The 14,042-nt window shown below is 45.8% G+C and overlaps 1 protein-coding gene across 2 annotated transcripts in view; it reads right to left on the reverse strand.

Annotated features, from left to right (window-relative positions):
* Positions 1-6,177: 6,177 nt before the first annotated feature.
* The window catches only part of fgd (faciogenital dysplasia), a 41,369-nt gene continuing 33,504 nt past the window's right edge, over positions 6,178-14,042 (reverse strand). The window contains exons 10-19 of one of the 2 annotated variants that reach the window (XM_067240176.1): positions 13,583-13,729; positions 13,410-13,502; positions 13,224-13,303; positions 13,086-13,116; positions 12,073-12,177; positions 11,384-11,437; positions 10,527-10,625; positions 10,227-10,361; positions 8,714-8,854; positions 6,178-7,711 (exon numbers count right to left, since the gene is read on the reverse strand). In XM_067240176.1, coding sequence (XP_067096277.1) covers positions 7,466-7,711; positions 8,714-8,854; positions 10,227-10,361; positions 10,527-10,625; positions 11,384-11,437; positions 12,073-12,177; positions 13,086-13,116; positions 13,224-13,303; positions 13,410-13,502; positions 13,583-13,729 — 1,131 coding nt within the window. In that variant the 3' untranslated portion in view covers positions 6,178-7,465. Of the gene's footprint in view, positions 7,712-8,713; positions 8,855-10,226; positions 10,362-10,526; positions 10,629-11,383; positions 11,438-12,072; positions 12,178-13,085; positions 13,117-13,223; positions 13,304-13,409; positions 13,503-13,582; positions 13,730-14,042 lie in introns of both variants that reach the window. The other variant, XM_067240175.1, reaches the window with a different exon arrangement.

Genomic DNA, 14,042 nt, shown 5'->3' on the forward strand with positions numbered 1-14,042 from the left:
CAGCTCCCCTGCAACACTGCACCTAGCTGTAGGCGTGAGGTAACCTCAGCCCAGAACTTGCACGATGTAGCCGGACTGCTAAAATACTCTTGAAATTCACCTTGCGCACTGGCTTCTCTTTGAAGCTGGGCTGGGGTTAAGAGCATCCTTACCTGCAGATCCCATTGTTGAGAAAGAAAGCAGGAAAAGTTAGCCTAGCTACTTTCATGTACATCAACACAGGGAAGTCTCAAATATCTCAATGGTGGGGGAGGGGGGGGTGGGGGGTTGAGTTTAAGGAAAGCGGATTTACTGCAGTCAGGGTATTTGGTGTAGATGATGTGAGATGCCTTCAACAGCTTACTCAAACAAAAAAATCCCCTGTCTGAATGTTGAAGTCTGTAACTTTTCCAAAGGAAAAGGGAGATGGGGTCAGACAAAGCTACGATGGATGCACATTTTCACACAGTCATGGTTTATAACATTGGAACTCTCTCTGACTCTCTCTCTTCTCTCTCTATCTCTCTCGCTCTCTCACACGTACACACAATCTTCTCCTCTCTCCATCTCGCTCTTTCTCAATCTCCAAAACACTGGATTTTAAGAGAGATGCTTAATGAGTACGTTATAGCTCTTCCTAGACGGTTGCTATGGCAACAGTTGATTTGTTCTGACAAGCGTCTTTGTTATTATGGATTGGGCTCTCCATCCCTCTGTTATCTACTTGCAATACAGTAGCCTCGGGCATAACACATTTCCTCATTTTACTGTATCACTGAACACAAAAGGGTAATATTAACTTACTGTGATCGCTTGGATTCCTAAAGGCACAAATAAACACACAGAAACATGTACAGTGCACTGAACCACACCAAATCCTGCCTGCAGGGACATGTGCCTCCAGAGCTGCAGACTACTAAAGAAAGAAAATGACCATCGTCAGCAAACCTGTGCCATGAAAACTAAGGGCAAGAACTGTACTGTGGGGTTTAGGGAGAGCAGTCTGTTGTGGCCCTAGCTTGAAGGAGAGAAAAAAGAGGCAGGTAGAACAGGGACAAAGAGAGACAGTGGGTAAAATAAAGACAGCAGAGGAGAGATAGACAAGGAGAGATGAAAGGCAAAGAGAGAGACATGAAAAGACATTCAGCTGGAGGCTGAAAGATTCACATCGTAGACATTATACTATTAGCGTAATCTGACTGGTCCTCAGATCTTTGAGGAGAGGCAAAGAGAGAGATACATGCAAATAGAGAGTGCATGCATGCAACAAGAAAAAGGGAAGAGTAGGAATATAGCGATAGGACAAATGAGAGGACAGGAGGGTGAGAGAGAGCAGGTGAGCAGCCTTCTCTGAGTTTCCACCCTGGCCCCTGACACAGACTCTGCTGGGGGACACACACTCCATCACAGAGGTAATTAACTACGACAGTAGGGGGTACTGTGCATGCTGCCAACCAAACATCTACACACTCGTATGTACACAAACACACACACAAACTACCACACATTCTCACGTGCAAACACACTAACTGGGCCACATACTGCTGGGGGGGCTGGGGTGGTGGTGTGGAGAGGGAGTGAAGGTGCCCTCTTCAAAGAGTCCTGAGCTGTTTCCTCTATGTTGGTTTACCTAATTGCAAACACGACCAGAGCATCTAAGTGTACTAAACTGTATATATAATCATAACTCTCATATCTCGTCCTTTTTGTCATTGTCTAATCTTGAATACTGAATGTTATTGTTTTTAAAATGAGTACACACACAAACACGCATACACACACACACACACACACACACACACACACACACACACACACACACACACACACACACACACACACACACACACACACACACACACACACTGAGTATCCTCATTGTGTACCGGTAATCATTAAAGCTGTCATGACAGTTTCCTGCTTCTGCAGTTTTAGGAGACAACAACATTACTCTGGTTTGGATCTTGGCCACTGCCATTCAGGTTGCACCATAAATCTACATCTTGGGCATCAGATCCCCCTGCCAGGGAGGGTCGCCACGGCAAGCGAGAGGAGGAGCAGCCTTTCACAGGACAGAAGACTATTTAGCATTTCTGTGTTATGAACCTCAGCTCAATCTTTCATCCAGTGCAGGGCAGGTAGACTGGTGGAAGGGCGACACAGACGACACAGAACAGCAGTGGTGTTGTAGTGATGGATACAGGAACCAGGCAGGAAGTGGGAGGACAGCAGATGAAGCATTTTTGCCTCTACAAATGTTCCCGACAGTACAATATCTGAACATATATGAGGATATGAAATAACCAATGAGTGTCATGTATTACTGAAGGTGATTAATATGTAGTATGGCTGCAGGGTTTTAATCAAGGAACCACACTGGCAGGTAGAGAGACCTTAAGAAGTCACTCTTCTTAGAATGGAGTGGAACTACAGAATAATCTGACCATCAGGCTATTGTGAAAATAAATCTTCAAATACTAAAATGGATTTCTGTGTGTCCAGTCCAGAGAGGGTTTAGAGGCACCCTGCTGTCACTGTCGTACTGTAGAGATGGAGCCCTGTTTCCTGCTGGGCTATGAACACACAGACCCTACAGGGAACACTGGAGTGCAGCAGAGGAGAGGGGGAGGGGAGAGGGGGAGGTCACTGACTGACTCATCTGAAGGTCTGACACTGTCAGGTAAGACACTGACTCTGGGGGCTTGGAGAGATATACTAATATGTAGAAGTTCTTACTAGAAGAGAGCAGTACCAGTTTCCCGGATGGAGTGGAGACTCATACCAGCAGGATTGTTCTCTTTCAGAAAAGAGGTTCAAACCTAATCATCAAATTGGCTTGGTGCTGTATTTGATGTCCATGTTATCGGTTGAGTGTGTTTCTGTTTTGGTGACTGCCCAGTTGTGAGCACCACTCCCTGAATGGAGAGAGGTTGCCATGGTAATGCTGAGACTGCATCTGAGTATAGCCTAGTGACGGAGTGTTGAAATAATCGTGGTTATTTGAGTGAACGGGATGGTTCAATAACTCAATGATATATTTCCTATCCCCTCTTTATTCATCCATTTACCAGGCAAAATATTGCAGTTGTTTATCTATATCTCACTGGAATCAAACTAGTTAAGGTAAGAGACTGTAATGCAAACACTCCCAACACACACACACGCGCACACACACTACAAAATGTGTGTTTGTTCAAAATCTACAGTAGGACATGATGATCCAGATCATTAACTCTCAGATATCTGAAGCTTTCTTTTGTATTGTTGAGGTTTAGGAGGCGTTTTCCTGGTTTGTGTTGTTGCGAAGTGTTGTGACACACAGACATGAAGTTTCCTGTGCCATAGAGCCCTGTGACGGGAACCCAGACAAGTCTTGCATCTGAAGACAAGGCGTATTTGACTGCACCGTAGACAACATGAGTAAACCATGAAAGCGACAGGAAACGGTTGCAACCCTCTTCCTCTGTAATAAAAAAAGAGAAGCACTAGTGTACAGGAGTTGCTTCTTTGGGTGTGTGTTTGTGCAGGCGTGTGACGTGTTTATGACTAAATCTCTTCCTGCTGGAATAAAAAAGAGAATGAACATGGGTTAGTAAATCAATAAAAAAACATCCCCAACATCCTGTATCACAATTATCGTTGTCATCTAGAAATTACAAGGGACATTACAGGGGAGAGAAGTAATGGAATGACATTAGAATAAAAGTGTTTATAAACATAGCTGGTTGTAAATGTGCTATTTTCATTTTTTCCAGAAAGGTAGGTCAGTTGGTGTTTGTATTGGAGGGTTAGGAAGAGCAAAATGCAAATGTTTTCAGACACACATACACACACGCACACACACAGCTGGTAAGAGGCTTACGCTATGTTCCAGCAGCATCCATATTAAAACCATTCTCATCAGATGGAGGAGGAGAGAAATCCTCTAAGACCACAAGCCAGCCACCTCATCAGTATATAATGCTGTTGGCACAAACACACATGCTGCAAGAACATTTCAACATTTCACTGTTGAAATCGTCAACGTTTCAAAATGTCCCTTCCCTTACTTTTCCTTGAATGATCCTTTGAGTTACATTTACATTTAGTCATTTGTCTACAGTGATAACTCATTTGTCTTTAGTGTTGTGTGAGCAGGACAATGCTCTTGATGAATGGAGCCATTAAGACAGGCCTTGAGGCTTCTGTTAGAGGCCAATATGACACACCTTAGAGTCCCACAACAACCTTGCTGGAGGCTACTGAACACAAGCAAACTGGGTCTCCCTCTGACCGTGCGTGTTACAGCATGTAGAGAGACAGTTTGGGAGAGGGTGGGAAGGGATGAGTCTGAAACAGAGTGGCAACACTAAAACGTGAAAACAAAATATGCGATTAGGAACAACAAGTCAAAGACAGATTCCCTAGGCTGCCTCAAAAGCCCCCATCCTTCAGATTCTTCAAACTCTCTCTGTAGACTGGGGGGATAACTGCAAAAAAAAAAGCTGGCTTTACCAAAACTACTTAGAGCTTAGATGAAAAACAACATTGAAAGTACGTTTTCCTTTGAAGGAAGGGGGTGATAGGAGCTTATCTCAGCATGGGCTCTCCGCAGTAGCAGACACAATGCTGCCATCTTTTTCGGTTCTGTTCTCGCTGTCTGCGCGATTTGACAGGAACCAGCCGTCAGCAGTTTACACTCTATCTGCACCAGAACGCAGTTCACATACTGGACAGAGACAGCTAACAATACATCATTTTGGCAGTAAGAATTTGCCATCAACTCAATTTATCAATAGCTGTTGTGTGTCTGACATATCACAGACACATTCTCATTAAACTATCTTGCCTATGTAGGTACAAAGATAAATGTCACACAGTTCCTCTGTGTATGGAGAAAGAAAATGCTTAGAGTCCGATGTTTCATCTTCAGCGTCCCCTGATAGACCCCGAAGCATGTCTCTACAATTGAAACTCATGTGTGATTTAATGCACTCCCACTCTTTTGACTTAACTTCCCTGTTGCTTTAACCACAAACCACATACCTATTCTGCATAACCTGCACGTACCGTAGCTGTTGAAGACAAATACATTTGTCTTGAAGTCTGACGCATAGGAACATAGTGACTGACACAGAGACTTACTCACTCCTGTAGTTTACAGAAACATAACAAAAATGGGGACATAGCTGTATAATTCGGTCTGCCATAAACTGTGGCACTAATGAGTGAATCTCATATGATCGGTCCTGGGAGCAGATTTTGTTATTGGAGATTTAAGTATACCTATTTCTTTGTTCAAAGACTTGCATCCAACTTTGGTGCTACCACAAAGAGAAGTTAGTCCACATATTTAAATTTAGTAAAGTTAGTCCACATATTTAAATTTTAGGTATATGTTTATTGTATGCACCTTCCTGCCAAAGCAAATTCCTTGTCTGTGCAAACTTTCATGGCGAATAAATCCCTTTCTGATTCTGATTCTGATTGCTATTATATCTTAAGATAACACTTATTAATCCCCAGTGGGTACATTTGGGGAGTCAGGTGGCTGAGCGGTGAGGGAGTCGGGCTAGTAATCTGAAGGTTGCCGGTTCGATTCCCTGGCCGTGCTAAATGACGTTGTGTCCTTGGGCAAGGCACTTCACCCTAATTGCTTCGGGGAGAATGACCCTGTACTTACTGTAAGTCGCTCTGGATAAGAGGGCATAAGGGTTATGGGTAGAGACAGATTTGTTCCACATTCATCTATATCCCTTCAGTCTTGCTCCCTTTTTCTAATTTTTCTCTTTTTCTAATTCTCTCTCTCTCTCTCTCTCTGTCTCTCTCTCTCTGTCTCTCTCTCTCTCTCTCTCTCTCTCTCTCTCTCTCTCTCTCATGCACACACAACATGAAATGGCTCTTAATACTCCTGCATCCGATCCAGACACAAAAAAGGAATATCTGCTGGGGGTATTTCATATGGAGAGTCTGTGTAATGTGCGCTATCACTGATGAAGCAGGCAGACTGAGAGATCTCACTTCAGTTGCCACCTCACCCTAACACCAAGACAGTCAGTGTGAACTGATGCATGCCACTCAAGGCGAACCAACCAGCTGCATTTTTGTAAATGTACTATCGTGAAAGACACAAAAAAAACGTATCAGCAAAATCTATTGTCGTGTGTGTTTGTGCCTTTACATGTGTGTACACAAACTCACAGACCCACAGCATTTATTGTTAGACAGAATGGCACTGAATGAGCCATAGTCTTTTTTTATTGATGATATGCTTTGACTGCTGTGCACAATCTGGGTTAACACACGCAATACTGAGCCTGTTCACTTACAGTACGACAACCATGCCTCTCTGGGAGGAGGTGGGGCTGGCAGGGCTTCAGAGCACGGTACATACATATAAGTGGGTTTACATGCACATAGAGATCCATCCACCTTGGTTTGTTGAAGCTGGTGCAAAAGGACAGCAGGGTACAGAGTAGGGGAGCAGGAGCGTCTTACAGTACTTGTATCTTCGCTATGGTTTCTATCACATGACAGAGCAGGTGAGGAGTCTTTCAGGAAACAGTATCCTCTGATGGTGAACATCAAATCATGGTGGAGATCCCACCATCGGCCTCTGGTCCAGTCAGATGAGCGCTTTAAGATGACAGGACTGGGCTCTGGTAGGAGGTACTTGATGTGTGTGTGTGGGGGGGGGGGAATAGGGGTGGGGGTGTTGGAGGTGGGGGTGAGTTTGAAATGAGTTGATAATAGGAGCATCAGGTGGCCAGCCACAAGCGTTCACATCTCTTAAGTTAAAAAGGCTTTTTTGCTCTGCTTAGCTAACGACACACTATAGTTTACATACTGTACAATCCCCACTGTTTCTGTCCCCAGGGAGGGAGGTTGGAGAGCTGGCCCGGGGCTCTTACTCTAACATTCAATACTGAATAAAACACAGGAGCAACACACACAGTCCAGAAGGACAGACAGACAGGAGTTAATGCTTCACAACACAGTCACAATGTACAAGGTACTTCATCTTATAAAATCATACAGGGGCCATCTTATAAACGCCTTCAGCAATAATACAATCACGTTCAATCAAAGAGTCCTTTGCTTTTCTCAGACCATGGAGAACACTGAGAAAGTTCAGACAGAACCACACATACAACAGAGGTGAAGTTGCCGGCACAGGTATTTAAGTGAGTGTATGAAAGAGAGAGATGGAGAGAGAGAGAAAGTGAGATAGAGTGTGTGTGTGAGAGAGAAAGAGAGAGAGAGAGAGAGAGAGAAAGAGAGAGAGAGCGAGAGAGAGAAAGAAAGAGAAGCAGAAAGGAAGAAAGACGTGTATATGGGTGGGAGTGCATGAGTGAAGTGGCATGGTAGGGAATGAGTGGCCCCTTTTGAGAGAAAAATAAAAACAAAAAGTGCCATGGTAAAGTGAATTCAAGTAACTTGTGCTCTGTACACAGGAAAAGGGGAGGGGCAAGAAGAAGGAGGGCCCTGGGCCTCAGTGGGGATGATCCTATTGGCTCTTTCGGTTCTCAGTCAGGCTGACAGATGCGTCTGTGGGCATTTCCCCACGGGCAGCCCTGGAGAGAACCTCCACCCACTTGGCCTGGAGCTCTGCATCCTGGGCTCCAAACAGCAAAGCCTGCTGGGTGTGGCTCAGCCGGAAGGTGTGTTTCAATTCAGATTTTTCTGTTGCTGGCAGTGGGGCAGTGCTCACCTCAAACCCTGGCAGGGGAACTGCACGTGCCCCACGAGAATCCTGCAGAGACACAGAAAACAGACCAATTAGGGCGTAGCAGGAAACATGAGTCCAATCAGCTTGAAACTTCCTGGTCCAATATAACTGGACAGTAAGATTACTTTCGTACAGATAATCTAAACTACTGTCCAGCTGACCAGTGTTTTGATCGCTGAAGTGATTATTGTGACAGATTTCAACAAATGCCATCTCATGTCATCTTATCCTTCATCATCTCCTATCTTCTGCCGGGTTCTTCAATGAAGGCGTGCGCAGTAAGCTCTTTCCCTCTCTCCTCTCTCCCATCCCCCTCTCTGGTCTACTGCTTCTGTCCAATTTAGAAAATAATCAGTAATCCTAATCTATGGAACAGAGTTCTGACATGGGATTGTTTGCGTGGGATTGGAATTTTGGTGAGGCCACACAGCTCTACTGATGGCAGCACAGACTGTCGTTCTGTGTGCTGATCATCTGTTCATGCTAGCAGAAGAGTCACTGAACATCAACTGCGCAGAGAAGGATGAGAACAACTTCAAGGTTGTGGTTTGCTGCTTCAAGTGGAAGCCTCCTCAATCACCCTGTGGGCCATTTGCCAAACAGCCATGCAATGCCTGTTCTAACCCTGCCTGAATGAGAGCAGTGTGGAAGCACCTAGTGGGCCCCCTCTGGTCAGACTGAACGCTGCCGCCCAGGTGGAGTCCCTGAGGTCAGACTCTGGACAACTAAATCCCTCTTGGTCCGAATCAGCATTTTAGAGAGCAGACAGAGCCCTGACTGGACACACACACACACACACACACACACACAGGACTGTTAGGGGTGACGCTAACACTACACACACAAGGCTGCACAGGTGACCTATCCATGCAGCTAGACAGGTGACATGCAGGTTGGGCAAGAGTTGATCCGTCAGGCAGACTGAAGCATGCCCTCATAGACAACCTATTGCATAAAGAGACCTCTATGCACCCACATGTGACACACCAGTAGACAGCCCCAAGGGGGATTAGGGCTGACCCTTACCTGCCCGTTGCTCTGCAGGTAGAGCACCAGGGGCTCAGTCTTGGAGACCGCCACCCAGGTCTTGGTCCAGCTCTTCCCCTTCTCCTGCACCTGCAGGTAGCTACACAGCAGGAAGTTGTCCCCCGTCAGAGAGACCTGCCTCTGGAGAGAGACAAGACAAGATATGATTAATACCTGATTAATACCTCCCCAAATGACAAAAAAAAGCCTACAATGCCAAACATGTCATTCTATTTGGCTTCCAACTTCTGGATACTTAATACCTAATTCTGGGATAAAATCCCGTACTGTATTTAACTAGTTGTAGGCCTTCTAAACACCAACTGTATTCCTGGAACTGAAAATACAGATGTCATGTTAGGACATGTTAGTTTTTTTAAAATACTTTCATATACTCTTACATAACATTCATAATGTTGAGAATGCGGGACATGGAGAGATTTCTACACTAGCAGGTTGTCCTTTGTTGACCCTGCATGACTAATGTGGTGTAGAACTCCCCCAAGTGGTACTTAATGCCATCGCAACTTACTTTTCCAACATTTCAGACATTGTGGTCCATAATGCTCTGCCACTTACAATGAAAGAAGAAAAGGTGACATGCAGCTTGTATAGGTTGTAAATATGCATGTATCTAAGTGTGAGGGCCGTTGACCATAACTAAGACAGACAGATAGACAGACTGAGAGAGACAGACAGACACAAGACTCAGCTTCTCTATATAACAAGATTAAAGCAGCTGCTTGTTGCATCATGACACACAAACACACACATACATAAACACACACACACACACACACACACACACACACACCTGAAGCCTCCAGACGGTCCTGTCAGCAGAGTCCACTAAGCCCCTTATCTAGGTCCATGTCATGGTATTGGTCATCCAGTAGAGGTTACCTAATATGACTCTGTGTCTTGTGCCTGTATGTGTAAGTAGGAACATGTGCATATGTGCTATTGTACAACAATGGACTGTATGAGACGAAAGATGAATAGTGTTGTTTCTGTACATGACTTGATCATGACACAATGAGCTATTATATGTAGTGGTATACACTCAGCTCACTCACACTGCCAGCTATTCAATACTGGTTCACTGGTAGAGATGGGGCCTATTGAGTCATGCAGGTTGCTATTCATGTGTAGGTTCCTACATCATACTGTTACTCTGAAATGGTTGCTTTATAACTATGTAAGAGGAAAGAAAAAGTAGTCTGTCATGGGTAATACGAGAGAGGGTGTCTGCCCGTTTGCATCTATGCGTTTACATATGTCTATGCGTGTGTTTCAGCAAGTAAGCCCCAAGTGCTCTCTCTCTGGGCAGTGCCCCCAGTGTCCTGCAGGGAGGACTAACGCGATTGCGCCGCTCCCCCCAGGGTCTGGCGTTGTGTCAGGGGGCCCATGCCAAAGTCCTCTCTCTCCCCTCATACACTCTCTGCTGGGACGTCCTGCTACTGTATTACTCCTAGGTTGACAGTGGCGTTTGTGACTGTTTCTGGTGTCCCACCTCAGCAGCAGCTTTCCTCTTGTGCTCAGCTGGGGGCGCTGCTAGCCCCTCCAGACCCTGGCTGGCCTCGAAGCACTCTGGACACAATCGACATGTCTTGTTCTCTAAGGTCTTTGAACACTTCGCACAGATGGCCTGTGACGAGAGGGAAGCGGTGGGAAAGGAAAGAGAGAGAGAGAGAAAGAAAGAGGAAGAAGAGAGCAGCTGTTTAGACACATCATATCATTTCTGTCAGAGCCGTGCATATCTCTTATTACCAACCGCCATCTTAAAATGGGGTGAAAGTGTTAGTGTGCTCACCGCTCCACAGGATTTGCAGTGGTGTTTGCGCTTGGTGAAGTTGAAGCTCTCGTTGCAGCCCTTACATGTGGTCTTCTCCTTCTCCTTCTTTTTGGAACTCTTCTGGAGGACAGAGAGAAAGAGAGAGAGAGACAGAGAGAGAGAGACAGAGAGAATGCACGTGTAAGGGGGTGTTCACACACTGCCCAGTGTTCATTCCTCACACCGTATATCTGCCATTCCTCTCTACATCTCCCTCCATTGTCTTCATCACTTTCTCTCGCTCTCAACCCCGCTGCTATAAAAAGCTGGCAGGGGCGTTGATAGCAAAGCTAGCCGCCTAATCGTTACCACAGATGCATTGTGGGAGGACGTGTGAAATTCATGTCCTGATTGTGTTCTCTCTCCACAGAGTAGGTTTTTGCAGTTAAAGAGCATGAGATACTGTAGATGATGATATCTCCATGGAGAAGCCTGCCTAATGAGGACTGTGTCATCTCCCTGCTTCGCTGCAGGACAGAGGGTATGGATTTACGGAGGCTTTGTTAGTCCAGCCTCATAGTCTCAGACACAGCCTCTCAGACAGAGCAGAGATCGATGTGCTTCTCATCATGAAGACCCACTGTGTGTTCGTATTACACTGTTTATTCAATGGCCTGGCTCATCATAAGTGGGAATCTCATTAGCCTTGTTCTTTTGGGAAATAGTTTATCCTGGATCTTTACCACATTCATTCCAGTGGCCAAGGGAGAGATGATACTGTTCCAATCAAACTTCCTCACATCTGCTGTGCATCTTCTGATTGTGTGTGAAGATGCATAACATGTTTTTGAAATGATCAAGTTTTCCATGCAGCTGTGCAGAGCTGCAGTACCTACCCGCTCGTGCAGCCTCTCACTGTCTGAGTCTATGGAGGCGTTAATCCAGGGGCCCTGAGGAGAAAACACCACAACAACTGTCACCCATCTGCTGAAGCAATATCACCAACATCCTCACCATCATCCTGACATAGCTGTCAATGTACGATAGCAGAGTTATAATAAGTTATAATATAACTGGCCGCATGGGTAAACGTGAACACATGCGGATCATTAACACCCCTCCTGCTGTCAAGCTCATCTATTGCAAATGCCTGTCTGCAGTTAGAGTTTTCTTCCACAAGGTGGCACTTTGGGCTTACTGAGCCTGGGTCTCTGGTGCACCTCCAGCTCAGGCAGCCCAAAGTGGGTCAGCTGTGGACATGTATAAGAAAGATGTGTGTATACACAGCATGCATGGGGCTTCCCCTACAAGGTCATGAGACAGTGCAGGGACCTCAAGATAAGCACGCAAGTGTGGGGGTGTGACTCTCAGGAAACAGAGAAAAGGCCTCTTTATAGCGTGTGTGCGTGCGTGAGCGCGTGGAGTGACAGTCCAGCCATATCAGGGTAGTTATCACCAAAGACAAAGAACAGACTAGGACACATGCTCTGACCAAACCCTAGCGCCTTGCATTCAAATTCATAGGATTGGTGGAACCATTTGATTTTGAATGACGTTGATTCATTGGATTGAAAGACTGACTGACCGGTGAGTCAGGCGGATGGTCTTCCTCACGGGAGAAGGAGCTATTAAAAGCTTTATTGAACGTCTCGCTGTTTTGCTTGTGCCTCTCGATGGTGGCCAGGATCACCTGAGGAAGGGGGAGCGAGGGGAGAGATGAGTGACAGAAAGAAAGGGGGAGGAGGAGGAGAAACCTTTCAGGCTTTCCTGTCCTCTTCGTATTAATCACGCTGAAGCGTTCAAGTGTACAAAGCACAGGACCTGTGAGGAAGATACTTTAGGAAAGTCATCGGCTGAGTGAAACCTTACATGACAAGGGGGATGCCTAATCCTTTCTACAGTCCCGAGGGCAAACAAATGAGGGAGAGAGAGAGACAATAATTCGGGGCAGAGGGCCTTTCCCTGTCTGAAAATAGGGAACAAAGAGAGGGACTGTGCCATGCTATGGTCTGGTCTGACCCCACTGTAAAAGGATGACATCAGACCAACAAGTGCATCATGAGCCCTCTGCTCCAGCTACACAGTTTTCAGAGAGAAGGCTCCCTGGCTATGCTAACTACCCAACCACAACTGGGCACACGCTCTTCTCTCTTTCCTCCCTCTTTTTTAAATCCCAAATCCCTTGAAACCGCATTCCACTCTGCCCTTCAGTTTATTGAATAGTCTCTCTATTCTTTTCAGCTCTGTGGCCTACTAAATACCCTTTCAATCCAGTCAGCTACAGTGCATACACACTCCAAACACGCACACACTCAACTCATTCTCTCGCTCTCTCTGTCTTTTGTATCACAGCTCTCCTGCAGCCTCTGACCAGTCTTAATCAGCTTTAGCCAGCTTTAATAGGCTAAACGAGCAGTAATGAGGGGCTTTATTAGTGAATACAATTCCCTGATTCACACAACTGAGGTGTGGTGGAAAGCCTCCCTAACCCCATCCCCCAGGATAGAGAGTGCACAATTCCGAAAAATGGGTTTTAAAGTCTGGCGTAGGATGATGTGTGTGAATATGGATTTGACGAAAACAAACACGGAAATGTACCTGGATCCAGTCTTCTTTCTCCTCCGCTGCCCTATAGAGAACAGACAGGACATGAGCAGGACATTTCCACAGCTGCTTTTGGATAGGTCACTACGATGCTGTGACTGTGACTGGCCTTCTGAGTCTTCTGGGTCTTACCTGGCCTGAAGCTCCAGAGAGCGCTGTTTCCCAATGATGGCGAAGGTGTGAGGGAGGTTCTGCTTTGCGATCCCCTGCACCTGCAGACATACACCCGCAACGTGATCAACCCTCTACAAGTGAGAAAGAAGGTCGAAGAAAGAGATGGATAGTGATGAGGAGAAAATGAGGAGAGTGTCTCCTTACCTCCATGCCAGCGATGTCTATCCTCTCTCTCACACTGAACTTCTGTCCCATGAGCCTCAGCTTGGGCACACAGTAGAGAAGCATGTTGTTGAACTGCAGCAGGAACAGACAGAGTATCAGTAAGACTGTTTCACACACAACAAAATGCACATTATGATTCAACACTCTCTCACCAAGTAAAGGTATCGGTCCTGGGCTGTCCCATTTTTGGCCGACATCTTCTTGATATGTCCCTCCTTAATGAGTTCGTTGGCCGGGTTCACAATGTCCTCCTCTCCACCAAGCCTCTCGTAGACCTCCAAAAGTTTGTGCATCTTCTCCTGAAAACCCCAGAGAGAGAGAGAGAGAGAGAGAGAGAGAGAGAGAGAGACAGGAGTTAATGCTTCACAACACAGTCACAATGTACAAGGTACTTCATCTTATAAACGCCTTCAGCAGTAATACAATCATGTTCAATCAAAGGGTCCTTTGCTTTTCTCAGACCATGGAGAACACTGAGAAAGTTCAAACAGAACCGCACATACAACAGAGGTGAAGTTGCCGGCACAGGTATTGAAGTGAATGTATGAAAGAGAGAGAAAAGGAAGAGAGAGAAAGCGAGAGAGCGAGTGTGTGTGAGAGAGAAAGAGAGAG

The sequence above is a fragment of the Osmerus mordax genome, chromosome 7, assembly GCF_038355195.1.
Source record: "Osmerus mordax isolate fOsmMor3 chromosome 7, fOsmMor3.pri, whole genome shotgun sequence".
NCBI lineage: Eukaryota > Metazoa > Chordata > Actinopteri > Osmeriformes > Osmeridae > Osmerus > Osmerus mordax.